The 16,846-nt window shown below is 36.2% G+C and overlaps 1 protein-coding gene across 1 annotated transcript in view; it reads left to right on the top strand.

The window, feature by feature from the left end:
- The window catches only part of LOC124848179 (nuclear pore complex protein NUP205), a 33,625-nt gene that overhangs the window by 12,541 nt on the left and 4,238 nt on the right, over window positions 1-16,846 (top strand). The window contains exons 12-35 of the mRNA XM_088106073.1: window positions 115-231; window positions 322-528; window positions 934-1,035; window positions 1,171-1,314; window positions 3,360-3,490; window positions 3,587-3,706; window positions 3,964-4,087; window positions 4,978-5,175; window positions 5,862-5,980; window positions 6,089-6,239; window positions 6,340-6,452; window positions 6,531-6,612; window positions 6,735-6,821; window positions 6,908-6,985; window positions 7,831-8,034; window positions 12,877-12,969; window positions 13,086-13,190; window positions 13,320-13,490; window positions 14,124-14,179; window positions 14,285-14,357; window positions 14,489-14,679; window positions 14,766-14,892; window positions 14,984-15,061; window positions 15,907-16,071. Coding sequence (XP_087962199.1) covers window positions 115-231; window positions 322-528; window positions 934-1,035; window positions 1,171-1,314; window positions 3,360-3,490; window positions 3,587-3,706; window positions 3,964-4,087; window positions 4,978-5,175; window positions 5,862-5,980; window positions 6,089-6,239; window positions 6,340-6,452; window positions 6,531-6,612; window positions 6,735-6,821; window positions 6,908-6,985; window positions 7,831-8,034; window positions 12,877-12,969; window positions 13,086-13,190; window positions 13,320-13,490; window positions 14,124-14,179; window positions 14,285-14,357; window positions 14,489-14,679; window positions 14,766-14,892; window positions 14,984-15,061; window positions 15,907-16,071 — 3,036 coding nt within the window. The remainder of the gene's footprint in view (window positions 1-114; window positions 232-321; window positions 529-933; window positions 1,036-1,170; window positions 1,315-3,359; window positions 3,491-3,586; window positions 3,707-3,963; window positions 4,088-4,977; window positions 5,176-5,861; window positions 5,981-6,088; window positions 6,240-6,339; window positions 6,453-6,530; window positions 6,613-6,734; window positions 6,822-6,907; window positions 6,986-7,830; window positions 8,035-12,876; window positions 12,970-13,085; window positions 13,191-13,319; window positions 13,491-14,123; window positions 14,180-14,284; window positions 14,358-14,488; window positions 14,680-14,765; window positions 14,893-14,983; window positions 15,062-15,906; window positions 16,072-16,846) is intronic.

Here is a 16,846-nt window from a genome sequence, read left to right on the forward strand (position 1 = left end):
ATATAGGGTTTGGATGCATTATTGTTTTAGGCTTATCAGATTAAAGTAATGTGCTTGGCTGATTTTTAAGGCTTTTCCTTTCAAACATGACCTTTAATGTTGTCAAGTTATCAGAAAGAACCAGAACTCTTGTCTGGCAATGATGTATTGTGGACATTTGCAAATTTTGCTGGAGAGGACCATACAAATTTCCACACGCTTGTGGCATTCTTGAATATGCTGAGCACCTTGGTGAGGATGACGTTTTTTACTCTCTATGATGTCTTAAGTTTTCTTTTCAACCATTTTTATACGACATAATTTTGGGAAACTGCTTTCTAGGCTTGCAGTCAAGAAGGTGCTTCAAAGGTTTATGAGTTGCTGCAAGGTAAAGCATTTCGCTCAATTGGATGGAGCACTTTATTTGAATGCTTAACAATTTATGACGAGAAATTCAAACAATCTCTTCAAACTGCTGGAGCTATGTGGCCTGAAATTCAGGAGGGGGATGCTAAAGCTCTTGTGGCATACTTAAATGTTCTGAAGAAGGTTCAAGTTTATCTATTTTCTTGTGTCAGCTTATATTGAATCCCTTGGACGCCCAAACTTGTCCTAAGCCAAAATAGAAGTTAATAAATTTTGTTTTGTGCAAATATTATGTATGATAATGGATAGTTTGTTATTCTGTTAGTGTTAAGTTAGTTAATAGACGGCTGTAAATGTATCTTTCTATTGAATTTGTTACGTCTAACTAACTCTAGCACAGTATATAAGTGTGCTCCTCTGTAAACTCTAGTCTAGTAAGAAGGGAAAAATATTCAATAAAAGGTCCTTGGTTCAACTTATTTTATGTGGCGTGTCTAACATTTCATTGTTGCATGTGACTTTCCCTTTGTAGTTTTTATTCAATTGAGAGGAACAACAATATTTACTATGCATTTGTTGTATATACAGGTTGTAGAAAACGGGAATCCAACAGAAAGGAGGACCTGGTTTCCTGATATTGAACCACTATTTAAGCTTCTTAGTTACGAAAATGTGCCTCCTTATCTTAAGGTAAATAGCTGTATCATGATGTTCTTACAAGAAAGTAAAAAGATATTTAGGTTCTTGATTTTGTTTAAAGATTGTACTTCTAATGGAAATGTTTGAACGGTTTATTTTCTAACGAGACAATACTTTTTGATGTAGGGTGCTCTGAGGAATGCAATAACCGCTTTTATTCAGGTTTCTCCAATACTGAAAGACAGCATCTGGACCTACCTTGAGCAATATGATCTGCCAGTAGTTGTTGGGCCTGATATCCAGAATAGTCCACAATCTATGGGTAGTCAGGTTGGTATATCTGATTGATGAAGAAGTAATCTTTAATCACCATCTTAGAATTTTTATCCTTCAAAACTACGAGAACCAACTGTTCTAGAAACTATGGGTTTGTTTGAAATGTTAGTTAGGATAAAAATGTTCTTGTTCTATTCTGTATTCTTACAATTTTAAGATATTTGGATGTTACATTTTTTTTGCTGGCATCCTTATAGATATTTAAGACTGTTGATATCTGTTAGTTCTTATGTTAGTAAGTTAGTTGTAGATATTTGATACTCTGTTGGTGTTAGATATAGAAATATTAAGGCAGATCGTCTGTAATAATAATTAGGGAAATTGAGTGATGGATAATTTTTCATTTCTGAGAAAATTGGGGTCCTTGGGCACTGGTGGGTGTAGTTCCATTATGTTCCTGCCAGGTCCTCAAGCATCATAGTAATTAAGGTAAATGGGGTTGGATGCATGGTGATGCTTTGGCAATTAGCAAATATTACATTGGAAAGACTCAACAAACTCTATGGTAAGTAGGTAACATGGATTTCATAAGGTTGAACGAGGGATGTCCAAATCTTATATGATGAAGCCATATTAGGGAATTTGTCCATGTTTCTAATGTTGCTGGTTGACTTATGACCTTTTGTTTTGTTTTGGACCGTAGACTCCAACTTATATAACCTACTATGCTCCTTAGCAAATACATTAATCTTCCTCCTGCCGAGGTCTTGATTGAAATAGACATAAGAAAGAGGAAAAGTTATTGAACACTTCAAATCTTTTGCAGGTTTTTCTACAAAGATAAGGCTGTTGGCAGTTTTTGGACATAGACAAATCCTTTAATTTAATAGATATATTTCCATATTTGCACATGGATACACTATGTCCATTTGCAACTGCAATGATTTCTCTAGTCATTTTGACGTACAAATCAAAGAGTATAGGAAATGAGGTCATGTGATTAGTTGTCCTTGAATCAATAATCCGAGTACCCTAAGGCATACGACCAACCTTATTGAATTTACTCTTATCTTTCATGTACCAGGTATATGATCTAGATGACTTATTCATCGATTTCATCATTGTTCTTAGACGATCAAGTTCCTTCTTATAGTCTTTTGTTTCAAGCATCGATAAATAACACAAAACAAAGACATGTTTGGCAAAAGAATCAAGAAACACAAATCGGAGCCAAATGGGATGTTACAATCCTTCAAAATGGGCTCGTGAGGTCTGGTAGAGCTAGGCAGGTAGGCTACATGCGTTGATACTAGAGGTGGCATGTTGACCTTGTTTTTGTGATTAGGTCTGGACTAAAGACTATTATGCATGAGAGGTATTTTGCATAACCCTTTTTTCGGCACTTTGTAGTTAGTTTCCCTAAATGAGCCAGCCGTTGATTTCACTGAGTGGATTCCCTATTCATGGGTAAGGCTATCATTTGAAGGACACGAAACGATGAAGTTATATCTCTTTAAAAAATCTATGTTGTTATTCCTAGGGTAACCCTAGTGTACCCAGGTCTATAGTTCGTTCTTCCTAGCTGCACATTTGAGAGTTCTTCTAAATTCTTTATGGCAAAGATACCAAGTTTCTATCAAAAGAGCTCGAGAAAGAGAACAGTTTGTTTCATAGGAAATAAACTTTTCCAAAGAAGTGTCAAAGTTTAAAATGATAAGGGTTTATATGCTAAGTACCTCTAAAAAGTATTGTAAAACAAGGAATGGTTTTTCTTATATTTATTAACTGGAATGACCTAGTGGGTCTTGAGGTTTATTGGTATATTGAAAAGCCAGAATTTTTTTGGACTCTTGTTCTTTTACTGTTTTGCTTTGCCTTTTTGTTTGAACTGTAGTTCTGTAAACTAACCACAAAATATATTAAAAAATTAATTGATATACTAGGGCTCATCCTTTTCTTTTAAATTATCTGACTTGTTATCGCTATCATTTTATTCATATGTTTCTTCCATTTCCCCTTACATTTCTTCTGTTTTTTGTCATCACAATCATTTACTTTCTCTTTCTCTGATGAACAAATGAACTTGTAATATATGACAGGTTTATGACATGCGATTTGAATTGAATGAAATTGAAGCAAGAAGAGAACAATATCCTTCAACAATATCTTTCCTTAATTTGATAAATGCTCTTATTGCAGAAGAAAGTGATTTGTCCGACAGAGGGCGAAGGTACTGTACACTGTATATTTCAAATCTGAGTGAATTTTATATTCATGTTGTTTTCTTGCTTGGGCTCTTAATGTGTAAAAACTTTTCGTTTTTCAGATTTATTGGAATCTTTAGGTTCATCTATGATCATGTTTTTGGGCCATTTCCTCAAAGAGCCTATGCGGATCCTTGCGAAAAGTGGCAGTTGGTTGGTGCCTGCCTTAAACATTTTCACATGTGAGTGATTCTGTTTTCGTGTTTCTAGAAATAATTAGAATATATCTCCGTTGTTTATTTGATATAGGTTGTATTGATTGTTGGATAGATTGGTTTTTGTTATTCACAGTTATTTGAGTTGTATTGAGGCACCAACATAACTTTTCTGTCTTTAATTTGATTGAAACTGATCTCTATAATGCAAAACTATGAACAAGCTATGGTATATACCGTTGATTATAGACTTAGAGTGTTATTCGATGAACACAAATTGACAGGGTTTTGAGCATGTATGGCATCAAGGATGAGGACTATGAGGGTGTAGTTGATCAGTCGCGACTTACAGCAACTAAGGAATCATCACCACTTCAGACGCAGCTCCCAGTCCTAGAGTTGCTCAAAGTATGTGCTCGTCGTTGTCTTGATATGGTGTATTAAACATATGGGCAATGGCTTTAGTTTTTTTATTCCAATGTATGTATTAGAATATTGTATATTGCATTGCATGATCTGTCCAATAGAAATGGGAAAAATGAGAGAAAATAGATTGATGAAATTATTTTAAATTCATGTTATTGTTAAGAAGTGGACTTTAAGCCTAACTCAACCCCACAAAACCGGCTTGTAAGGTGAGATTTGCACCCACTTATATACTATGTGAGACTTCCAACACACTTCTTCACGTCGAGGTATATTCATCTCGAACGTGAGACTAAACATCAATGGGTGGTTCGATAGCAGGTGGAACAATATGCCCAACAAACATAACTAGGATAGGTTCGAATCTGGCTCTGATACCATGTTAAGAAGTGAGTTATAAGTGATATGGAAAATACCCATTATATTGTGTGAGATATCTAACCAACTATCTAACTAACTGAAAGGCATTTTTCTCAGTGCTGTTATACTAACAAATTTAGAGCAGTTAGAGCTATCTAATACAACACTTAACATACATATTGGCTATCTAAGATTACTAAAAGGGCAAGAAATAAGGAATACAAAATTAAAACTGAAAATTGACTGATTAATATCTCAACACTGATGATTATCATCCTGGATTTTGGATTTGTTAGCTGTATGATATGTTATAACGAGTCTCATAACTTTGAGATTGATATATCAGTACTTGTGTAGTTATGATTAACGAGCAACTATCAACCGAGCAAATTTACTGGCTGTTGGGAGTTTTATAGCTTTCATTATGAAATATTCAGCAAATGTAGCATTATGAAAATTATTGTGCTGTTGGGAATTTCATAGCTTTAATTTTACCAGTTGATATGTTTCAGGATTTCATGAGTGGAAAAACTGCCTTTCGGAACATAATGAGTATTCTTCTTCCAGGGGTGAATTCTATTATTGCTGAACGCAGCAGTCAATTATATGGGAAGCTTTTAGAGAATGCAGTGCAGCTTTCCCTTGAAATTATAATCCTTGTCTTTGATAAGGATTTACTTCTTTCTGATTATTGGCTTCCTCTATACCAGGTAACTCAATTTTCTATACAGTACACATCAAATTGTTTTCACGGGTGTGTGCGTACACATCAATTTTAAAGCTCTAGGATCAAGTTTTTTCCTGTTTTTACTATGGATAAGAACAAATGAGACACACTGAAAGATCCATGGTGCCAGAGATTATTAGTTGTAAGAAAGTTGTGATAGAAAGTGGAAGGAACATCCGTAGGACTCGTAACACCTCAATTATAACACTGGCGATAGCTGGTTTACTCAGATACGTGCTATAGAAACAGCTTCTCAACAAGATGCTTCCCACACACACACTCTTTCGGGAGTTGTATGTATGTATTGATAGATAGATCTAAAGTTGCATGTTTCATCATCTTCTCTTGCTTGAGTTTCTAAAGAAATTACTGATTAGTGTGTGGAGGCATTGTCAAGGTGATCTGGTTCACTATCTATACATGATTTTGTATTTGTATATTGAATTATTAACATTCAGGGTGTCAATCGATTTCCAGGGTTTGGTTGGGATATTGGTCCTATTGGATGCTGTTATTTTGAAGTGATACTAACCGTTTACTGTGTTTAAAAGTAAATCAATATCTTTTGTACTGGTGTGTTATGTATGTAGCTCCTTAGTTTAAATATATCTTATTTTTTAGAATTGTGTAGCTACTTATTAATGTCTTTTATTGATAATCTATATGCAGCCATTGGACATTATACTCTCCCATGATCATAATCAAATAGTGGCCCTGTTGGAGTATGTCAGATATGATTTTCAGCCAAAAGTTCAGCAATCCTCCATCAAAATCATGAGTATTTTAAGGCATTTAGATACCTTTCCATTTTCTTATTTTGAATTTGTAATTTTTTGTGTTCTTCTGCTGTTCTGAATATCATTACTTAATCTGTATTTTGATTTTTTGAGTGACAGCTCCCGTATGGTTGGGCTTGTTCAACTATTGCTAAAATGCAATGCTTCAAACAGCTTGATAGAAGATTATGCAGCGTGCCTTGAGTTACGGTCAGAAGAGTTTCAAAATCTTGAAAATAGCAGTGATGATCCAGGCATTCTTATTATGCAAGTTGGCCCTCATTACTATCAACTTTTTGTTTTGTTTCCTCTTTCCTAGTGTATAATCTTCCTAAAATGGTTTTTGTTTGCATTTGCCTTCTATGTTTCAGCTTCTAATTGACAATATCAGTCGGCCAGCTCCAAATATCACTCATTTGCTACTTAAATTTGATCTAGATACTCCAATTGAACGAACAGTTTTACAGCCTAAATTTTATTACAGGTTTTTGTCTATTATTTCATGGTGCTTAATTATTTGATTCTGGAGATTGTAACTTTTACCTTCTAATGTTATTTGCAGTTGCTTGAAGGTTATTCTTGATATTCTGGAGGAGCTTTTGAAGCCTGATGTTAATGCATTACTTCACGAGTTTTGTTTTCAGGTCAGATGTTGTTTATCTAATGCACACTACATCTAATATACGGAAGAGAGTTGGAATTTTTACATCTTCCCCAGTTATTTGTGATTTTTTTTGAAAGGATTCTGACTTTTTGATTGATGCAGCTCCTTTATGAATTGTGTGTAGATCCAGTAACATGTGTACCAACAATGGATCTGTTGTCAAATAAAAAGTACCAATTCTTTGTTAAGGTTGACATTCTGTTTAATTTATTTGATTACCTTTTTTCCTTCTAGTTTTTTATGATTATTGCTCAAAATTCCTTGCTAAAATGCAGCACCTTGATACAATTGGGGTAGCTCCGCTTCCTAAAAGGAATAATAATCAGTCGCTTCGTAACAGTTCACTTCATCAGGTTTTTCATTGTACTTTCTCCTTCAAGTCATCTGTAAATTTAGAATTCATTTAAAACTTGTAGGATGCTGCCAATTTTTGTAAAATGTTTGAAACAAGGTGTTCCAAACAAAAGTGGCTGTTGTGTGGTGGGAATAACAAGTGAGTTTTTCGAAACTAGATCAGCACAAATACATGTGAATAGAACTATATCTGCTGGACACACCTTTTGGATTCTTTGTTATTATCATGCGTTGATAAGCACTTTCAATCTATTGAATTAAGACTTTGAATTATTCTCATTTTTCATGGATTCCAGTAATTACAAGTGAACCCAATATTACTTTATGTTGATCTTTAAGGCTTAATCAAGATGTATTAATGCATGACATTAGATGTTTTTAAGAAAATAACACTTTTATTTACTCAACTTTGAATGACATGTTTGACTTACAAAAAAAAAATCAACTTAGCACACCGTGTTCAATAGTTAATACTGAGTCTACGAAGATTAATTCCATCAAAACCTGAAACCACTTGACTCCTAATCAGCATGGTGGCATATAATCCTTTAGTTCGATACTTTGATTTGACAATAACAAGAAAACATCTTTCCAATTGTTATTGTTTTAATTTTTTTTTTCAAATCTTCACAACTGTAGAAGCACATAAAAATGAAATCCGATGCATCTTCATTGAACATGTTATCCATGTGTTGTTTCATATTGACATTTCTGATGTCTATTTAATATTTTTGCCTGAATGATATTAATTTCTGGGAAGGAATAGAAATGAAGTATGTCAAACTATACAGTTCGCCTATACTGTTGGGTTTGATATAGGTGTTTTGTTTCATTGCTTTCCCAGAGAGCATGGCTCTTGAAACTCTTAGCTGTTGAACTACACGCTGGTGATGTTAGTAGCTCCAATCATAGAGAAGCATGTCAGACAATCCTCTCTTATCTTTTTTCACATGGTGTCAACGACGTTGGTGGGGGCCAGACCATGTATCCATTTTTGCGTCATGATACTTCTCAAAATGCTGCTCTAGGAACTGTCAGCAAGAGTAAGGTACTGATATTTACATGCTTCATTGTTCCCTTGATATTATGGGCTAACATATCACATCACATGCATATCTTGGATTCTTTATTATTTATTACATTTCCCTTGATATTATGGGCTAACATATCTGTGAACTTTATTGTTGGGTTCTTGAGTTATGGGCGATAGGCTCATATGCTTATTTTTCTTGTTGTCGGTGGATTTAGGGAATCATGTTGTCAATTATGGCATAACTTGAGAGAAGAATTATGAGAGTTAAATGGTGAATGAGCAGGACAGAACAAAGGATAATTGAAACATCTTGGCCTAGTGATAGTTAAAGGGTCATCATGGCGATATGGATGAATTTAATGATATAGAAAATAGGGAGGGTCATATTATATTCTGGATAACGAATGTAAAATTCATCTACAACCCAATCATCGATCATTTGGGACAAATAATATGTATGAACATGGTAGGTTGTTACATGGAAATAACACTTGTTAAATAAGCTAGATCCATTAAGCCAATGCTTGAATGTAGTGTTAAATGAGCTTGGTATCCAGACTTTTATTAGAAATGTAAGAACTCCAAGACAGGTTCATGGATGTTCTCTTAGGAAAACCAGACAGCTTGGTCTGTCTAAGAAACAAGAACACGAACACACTCTGCATCACTAGCCCAGGTCTTTCGAGAGGACCTGTCTCTCCTTTACTAACACTCACAAAACTTTTCAAAAACAATCCCCCATACAGACTATATATAGTAGTCTGTTTACACCAACCCCCAGGCAGTTATAACTGCATGTTACCCTTATTTCTCCTAACACACACTTTGCCACTAAACCTATCAGATAGTTTTGGTAAATAAGCTAGATCAAATGTTCTTGAGTAAGTTTGATACATGGAATTCTGGTTCTTTTATGGTTAAGCCATTAGAGGTGGTGAACATGATGATTCAGAGGGGGATTAACATCACTTGTCTTTGCCAAACTAAATTGGGTTGGAGAAAAAACTAATATGCTTGACTCTATTTATACTTTGGGTTAGAGGAAAAGTTACATCAAAGAATGCATGACTATTATCATGGTTAAGGATTGAAAAGGGAGTACTTTGTATTTAAAATGGATTGGGGACAAAGTTGTAAATGAGTTGGAGAGAAAACTAATGTCCTCGACACTTTAGGATCTAAACTTTGGTACACAGGGAAAGATGGATGACAGAACAACGTGAGTGTTATTGTGGATGCGGATTGAAAGTAGAGGGTGGTGATTGTAAAATGATCAAGGGCAAAATTGTGTCTTGAAAGTTAATTAGTGCAGGGATATTATCAATATTCATCAGTACATAAGCATCACAAGTAGGATAAAAACCACTTTTGAAAGGCATGCTTTGGGAAGATTTTGAGGGTTTGCTCAAAGTATTCTAAATTAGGAAGGATACTATTGATTTAAAAAAGACATGATTTTATGATTATGAATACTTAGAGAGAGGAGAACATTTACGGAAGGAGTCTGGTAAAAGAAGTAAATTCTGATTTATCGATGGGTCTATAACGAAAAGGTCTTTTATTTTTTACAATATTAATGAGATAGTATTGACAATTAGAGTAACATATAGCTGAGTGCCATGAAAAATGTTGTGGAAGGGAAGGGTGGTTGCATAACTTATATTTAGGTTTTACAAGAAGACATCTATAATTGGATAGTTACTAGGGTGAAAAACTAATGGTGGAAAGATTGTTAACTGATAGAAACTTTTGTGTGAATGCATGCTGCCGTTTCTAATTGACATATCTTTATAATGACCCCAATCACTTTTTGATCACTCTTCGTTGTCCCAAATCAAATTGACCAGACATCTCACTTTCGTGCATAGTATTTAGGAAGTTGCTGTTGGACTTCTTAAATCAAGAAGTCAAGAAAGCAAATAAATCACACCGAACAGAATGCACTTCTCTGAATATACTTCTCTTATTCAATAAACCAAGAATACAATTGTATAGTAATCACCCCCTAAGGAAGCCCTATCTCCCTCCACTGGACTAATGTTCCAGTTAACAACAAAATACTAATTTCATATTCCCCCCGTTTTCCACTAACTCCTTATTTATACTCTCCTTTCCCTCTAACTAACTTCTAACAGAAACTCCCTCCTAATTTTTAACAGACACTCTCTCCTTCCCGCCTTTATTTTTCCTCACATATACTTTTATTCCCCTATCAATACCCCCCTTCATCTCAGCAACCTTGTCCTCAAGGTTGAAATTCGGAAACTGCTGCTTGATGTACATCTCTTCTTCCCAGGTTGCTCCTTCCACTCCTCCCTCTTGCCACTGGATCAGAACTTGAGATACCCCCTCTCCTTGTTGATTTCTGTCTCTCCTCTGTAATACATTTAAAGGTCTATATAATGGACCTTCCACCTGTAATTCCACTGTTGGAACCGTGAAACTTGATCTCATGATTCCTCTTCATCATCGTGTTATCATATGAAGAGAAGCCACTAGCTACTGTCCTCCAATTCAGGTCTAGAGGCTTGGGTGGTGGTCTATATGAGAGAATTATTGACTCCTTCTGTTCCATTAATAAGAACTGCTCCTTTTCCAAGATTCCCCTAGACCATATGATTGTTGTATATTGCTTTCTGACTTGTGACCTCTTACCTTGTGGAGCACAAGTATTATAGTTTATTTCTGAAACTGTCTGCATTACTTCCAGTCCTGAAGTTTCTTTCCTACCATCTTTACCTTTCACCATTGTGAGTAATATAAGATGGCTAGTTAATAAAGATTCTGCAAGCAACCTGGAAATTCCTTTGTGGCCAATGCTAAAATCTAGGTCTGCATGTTTTATAACCTTAGTAATTTCAACAAATGGACTTGTAACAGCCCTAGTGGATGCACCCCTGGACACCCAGACCACAACTGGGTCACTTCCTGACAACACTGCTTTAATCCCAGGCCTCAACAATTCTTCTCCTTTCTTCACTGTTTTGACATACCCACCACAACCTACCACTCTATCTTTACTAAAAACAGCAGCTTTACTAGAAAATGGGCTGTTACTGGGCCTAATAATACCCAAGCCCAACATCTCCTGGACCTGCCTCTCTATTTCAACCTTCATTAAGTGGGGATACTTATAGGGTCTCACGTTCACTTGTTCAGTGCCTTCTTTAATGGTTATCTGGTGGTCCATTCTTCTGACAGGAGGAAGTCCTTGTGGCACCTCAAACACCTTCTCAAACTCCCCTAAAATCTTATCCAGATTCTCCTCCTGCATGGGCGTTAAATCCTCTGCTATTAAATTTTCCTTTGCTATTTCAGATTTACTCAAACCCCACACCACCGCCAGTGTCTCAATCTCGGTTTCCTTCTGCAACACTTCAGGGGTAATCATTTTCCTCATTAATGTGTTGTCCTCCCTTATCACTACCTCAGCCTCCGTCGGCCCATACTTCAACGTCATCTTCTTCCAGTCCACCCTAATCTCCCCCAATTTCGCCAGCCACTCAACTCCCAACACTACATCCACTCCTCCCAACTCAAAAAGATAAAAGTTCTCTCTGATCTCCACTCCCTCCAGTGTCAAGGACAACCCCATGCAACATCCTTGTGTCTCCTTTCTCTGGCCACCACCCAAACATACCCGATACGGTGTTCGCTTCTCTTTCTCTAACCTTAGCTCTTCAACCAAGCGTGTCGAAATGAAATTGTGTTGCGCGTCACGCTCGCCGCCTAAGCCACGAGGACCTCGAATTCCTGTACATATTCCTCCATCGCTCCTCTCTGTCGCACCGCCGCCAATTTTTCAAAGATCGTTCCCCGGTGTCTACCTCCAAACCTCCTGACCATCGCCTGCGTCAATGTCGCCCAGGTAGGATTCTTCACCTTCTTCCGCCAAAAGCGGAACCAATAATTCGCTCCCCCTTCCATACAAATGTACTCCAGCTTCATCTTCTCCCTTTCCGTCACATTTTGTAATTCGAAGAATTTCTCCGCCCTAGCGATCCATCTCATCGGATCGATCCCTTCGAAAGTGGGTAATTCCACTCTCTTCATCCAACTCTTTTGAACGTCACGTTCTTCCTCAGATTCTTCATCTGATTCATCCTCCTCCGTATCCCGACCTCCATTAACCGAATGACTCCCTTCAGAAGTCCTCCCTTGGTTCGCTCTTCTCCCACGGTCGCGATTCACGTTTCGAGCCATTCCCCTCATCTCCGCTCGAATTTCCTCCAACGCCGCTTCCATGGCATCGAATCTTCCCTCCAATGCACTCACCCTGTTCTCCATCTTGTCTCTCCTTCAATCTGGATCCGGCAGGTCAGACCAATATTGTTGGACTTCTTAAATCAAGAAGTCAAGAAAGCAAATAAATCACACCGAACAGAATGCACTTCTCTGAATATACTTCTCTTATTCAATGAACCAAGAATACAATTGTATAGTAATCACCCCCTAAGGAAGCTCGATCTCCCTTCGCTGGACTAATGTTCCAGTTAACAACAAAATACTAATTTCATAATCCCCCCCTTTTCAACCAACTCCTTATTTATACTCCCCTTTCCCTCTTAACTAACTTCTAACAGAAACTCCCTCCTAATTTTTAACAGACACTCTCTCCTTCCCGCCTTTATTTTTCCTCACATATACTTTTATTCCCCTATCAGTTGCTCTAATTTAGTCCTAACCTTGTAGATAATTCTGACGCAGTCTACTAAGAGTCTGTGCACATATTGTGCATTATACATTTTAAACCTTGGAGATAGTTCCCACGTAATAAGAAATTCTTTGTAAATTATACTATTCTTCATTTTAAACTCCCATCTTATGCTTTACTTCTAAATTCTCTTTGAAATTCAGGTATTTGAATTGCTTGAAATCATCCAGTTTAGATGTCCAGATTCCACTTCTCAGCTCTCAGAGATTGTGGGTGGAATGAAATATGACTTGTCGGTGAGATACTAGTCCTTAAAACATAGTAAATCTATATTTTATGTATGGAAAAAATCGAGATGATATTTTACATTTTCATCTCGTTCTTGCCTGCCTTTGGGTGAACATTATTTTAGGCGGAAGACATACTTGGAAATTCTGGAAAGGATGGTGTGTACTATTATTCTGAGAGAGGTGATCGGCTAATTGACCTGGCCGCTTTCCACGACAAACTTTGGCAGGTTGGTCTATTGTCCAATTATTAAATATTAATAATTTGTTATTGAAAATATTATCTTTGATCTTTATTCCTTGAATTGTAGTTTTTCTTTAATATTGTTTATGAAATTTAATCTATTTTCTTGTTGCAGAAATACAATTCAGCTTACTCCCAGGCAAGCAACATTGGAAATGAAGTTGAGCTAAATAATGTTCGTGAGACAATTCAACAGTTGCTTAGATGGGGTTGGAAATACAATAAAAATCTTGAGGAACAAGCTGCACAACTTCATATGTTGACAGCCTGGTCTCAAATTGTTGAGGTGCAGATCTTTCTATTTCGATTTCTCCATTTTTGCCCCAATTTGCCCATGCTTCCTTCTTTCTCAGTGCTCTTCTTTCCCTCTTCCACATCCTCAAACTGTGGCCTAAAGTTCTTTCTTCTTTTGCATCCTTCATAAAACCCATCTTGCTCCTGCCTGCAAATACTTCCACTGTTTTAAACAACAGCAATCCATGCCATACTCACCTTCAACTGGATCACATTGAGCCCAAGTGAATTAGCATTTTTACCACTCTGTACCCACTTCAAATTTTCCTCCCCCTACATGAAAGCTATTGTGAAACCAATAAAAAAACATCGATCCGCTTTCCTCTGTCTTTGTTTTTTCTTTTCTCCCTCATGGGGCGGGTAGGAGGTGTGGTGGTGTGCATTGTGAAGGACTGTGAAGAACAATGACAAAGTAAGGCAGTGGAGGGGGAGCATGAGACCTGTCTAATACAAATTAGAAAATGCCGAGGAAATGAAGGAAAATGTTTCCCCATTGAATTTTTAATGAGTTAATCTATAGCTATACATTGTTTTCAAACAGTGGGAAACCTGATTCACATTTCCAACCTAGGTAGTGTCTTTGTCTTATTATGTACATTCTCTAACATTGTGCTATTTTGTTAAGGTGTCTGCTTCTAGAAGATTAATAATGATCGAAGATCGAACTGAAATTCTTTTCCAGTGAGTTGCTACACTTCATTAGTGAAAAAGCAAAAGCTTTAACTTGTCATTCTTGATTTTCTCATTGTTTGTGCAATTTATGTAACTGCTAAATTGTATTGGCAGGGTCCTTGACGCGTCTCTTAGTGCTTCTGCTTCTCAGGATTGTTCATTAAAGATGGCATTCATACTGTCCCAGGTAAATATTGCAATATGTGATTTTATCATCTGGAAATGTTGATGTGTTCTTCAACAATTTGAGTCATTCTGTTGTTATTTGTATCTTTTCAGACAGACTGATTTATATTTATATAATGTGAAATTTCTCAGGTAGCATTGACATGCATGGCTAAGCTGCGAGACGAAAGATTTTTGTTCCCTGGTAGTCTTAGTTCTGATAATATTACCTGCCTTGATCTCATTGTGGTGAAGCAATTATCCAACGGTGCTTGTCTTACTATATTGTTTAAGCTTATTATGGCAATTCTTAGAAATGAATCTTCTGAAGCTCTTAGGAGACGGTATGTTTCATGTTCAGTAACGAATTCTGGTGGTGTGGCTGTACACGATTTTTATTTGCAAACTTACACTTGCATGTTTTGTACAGTCAATATGCTTTCCTTCTTAGCTATTTCCAGTATTGTCAAAATGTGGTTGATCCTGATGTTCCATCAACAGTTCTTCAATTCTTGCTACTCAATGAACAAGACAATGAATATATTGATCTCCCAAAGGTATAATTTCTTGAATTGTTTACAAAAGCAATACTATAATTTGATGGCAGATTAAAAAACTTCATTGCAACTTTTACTTTATTTTTTCCAGATTGACAATGAACAAGCAGAACTGGCTCATGCAAACTTTTCAACTTTGAGGAAAGAAGCTCAGAGCATTTTGAATTTGGTTATTTGCTACTCTTACTAAGCTTTTCTTTCTATATACATTATTATTCAGGACACATGTCCAATTTTAGCATGGGATAGAGAAAGGATCGGGCTTATGCTTGTAGGAGATTATGTTGGGAAGTCCCACATCACCTTCTATTCTTAAAATGCGGCTTATACATCTGTTAGGCAACTTCACTTAATCCAATTAATTTTTAAATGAAATTGGATGTGTTATAGCCTATAGCCCATGTTGGTAATTTCCTATTGTAGTAGCCTTGCATGGCTTTGCGTACATCACGCTTGAAATGTCCTGCTCTTGGTGTATGGCTTTGCGTACATCACGCTTGAAATGTCCTGCTCTTGGTGTAAGGGAGTACGTTGAAGATCTAACATCGACTACAGATATGGTCAAATTATAGGATGTCTCACCTTGTTAAACTGATTTTGTGAGGTTGAGTTAAACTTAAAGTCCACTTTTTAAGAAATTGTACAATGTATTCAACGAGATATAATACACTTTTATTGAATCTACTTTTGACTCTGATATATACATTTTTTCTTTGAAAATGTCTATTGAAAACTATAATTTTTTTTAAAATAAAATAAAACAAGGGTGCATTTCAACATAATGAGAGGTATGTGTTTTTATTATCTTTAGTGAAACTGTCAGTTTTAGTTTTAGTTGAGATTCCATCCTCACATTAGACTGCTAAAATATGTTTCCCCAACAGGATATTGTGTTATAGGCTTCTTGCTTCCATGTGCTATCATTGGTCTGTTTAGCATTACTTTTTCAGAGTCTGTTTCTATTCATTATTCTTATGTCAATTATTTACAGCTTAAGTTAATTTAAAATTGTAGGTCATAAAAGATGCTACGCATGGTAGTGAGCCTGGAAAGACAATATCACTTTATGTTCTTGATGCACTGATTAGTATAGATCACGAGCGCTATTTTTTGAGCCAACTTCAGAGCAGGGGATTTTTAAGGTCTTGCTTTACAGCCATAAGCAATGTTTGCAATCAGGTGCTTGTTCTTTCCACCATAATCTGTTGCATCTATTTTGAAACTTGGCAGTTTTTGATTCTGCAGTTGTAGACTGTTTATTTTTTTTTCACAAGGGAACTAACACATAATTCTTTTAATGGTTATTTTGGTTTTTGTAATATCGTTATACTTTTGTTTTATTTAAGTGGTTTCACCCATTTTGTATTGAGGGAAAATTTCTGATTTGAAATTTCAATAATAAATAGGATATCTTTTTATCTTTATCCTACTTGGTGTAGCAATTCATTGTATGTGTCCTGTAGTTATCATTGGTGTGCTTGGTAACTTGTTATTACAATGTATGCTGTCATTTTTGCTCATTGATATTGTATTTAGGTTTTAGAGAAATTTCATATTTAAAATGTATCTAATGTAACATGGGCCACTGTTGAATGCTGGCATGTTTGGCAATTGTTTTTATAAACAATGGAACTGTTTGTTTCATGTCATCCCTATTTCCCAGGAATCTGAGGATAAGAACAATTATTCTCATCTTGAAGATCTCTTTTTAAATCACGCCTATCCCAACAAAAGTCAGAAACAATAAGTAGGTACACTAAAACAGATCTCAATCCGTAAGTTGCCAAACCATCACCACACCTATTTCTCTCCCTGAAAGTATGGGAAATTTTGAAGTGTACACTCGTCATGGACTCAAACGTTAAGCCATTTGTTAGCTTCCAAGGCCCAATGTTTCACATTAAGCAAGTAATGAGTCGCAATCCAAAGAGTTCTCCATCCTTTTTGTAGAATT

Source organism: Vigna umbellata, chromosome 2 (genome assembly GCF_029865625.1).
Source record: "Vigna umbellata cultivar VRB3 chromosome 2, Vumbellata_1.0, whole genome shotgun sequence".
In the NCBI taxonomy this organism is placed as follows: Eukaryota; Viridiplantae; Streptophyta; class Magnoliopsida; order Fabales; family Fabaceae; genus Vigna; species Vigna umbellata.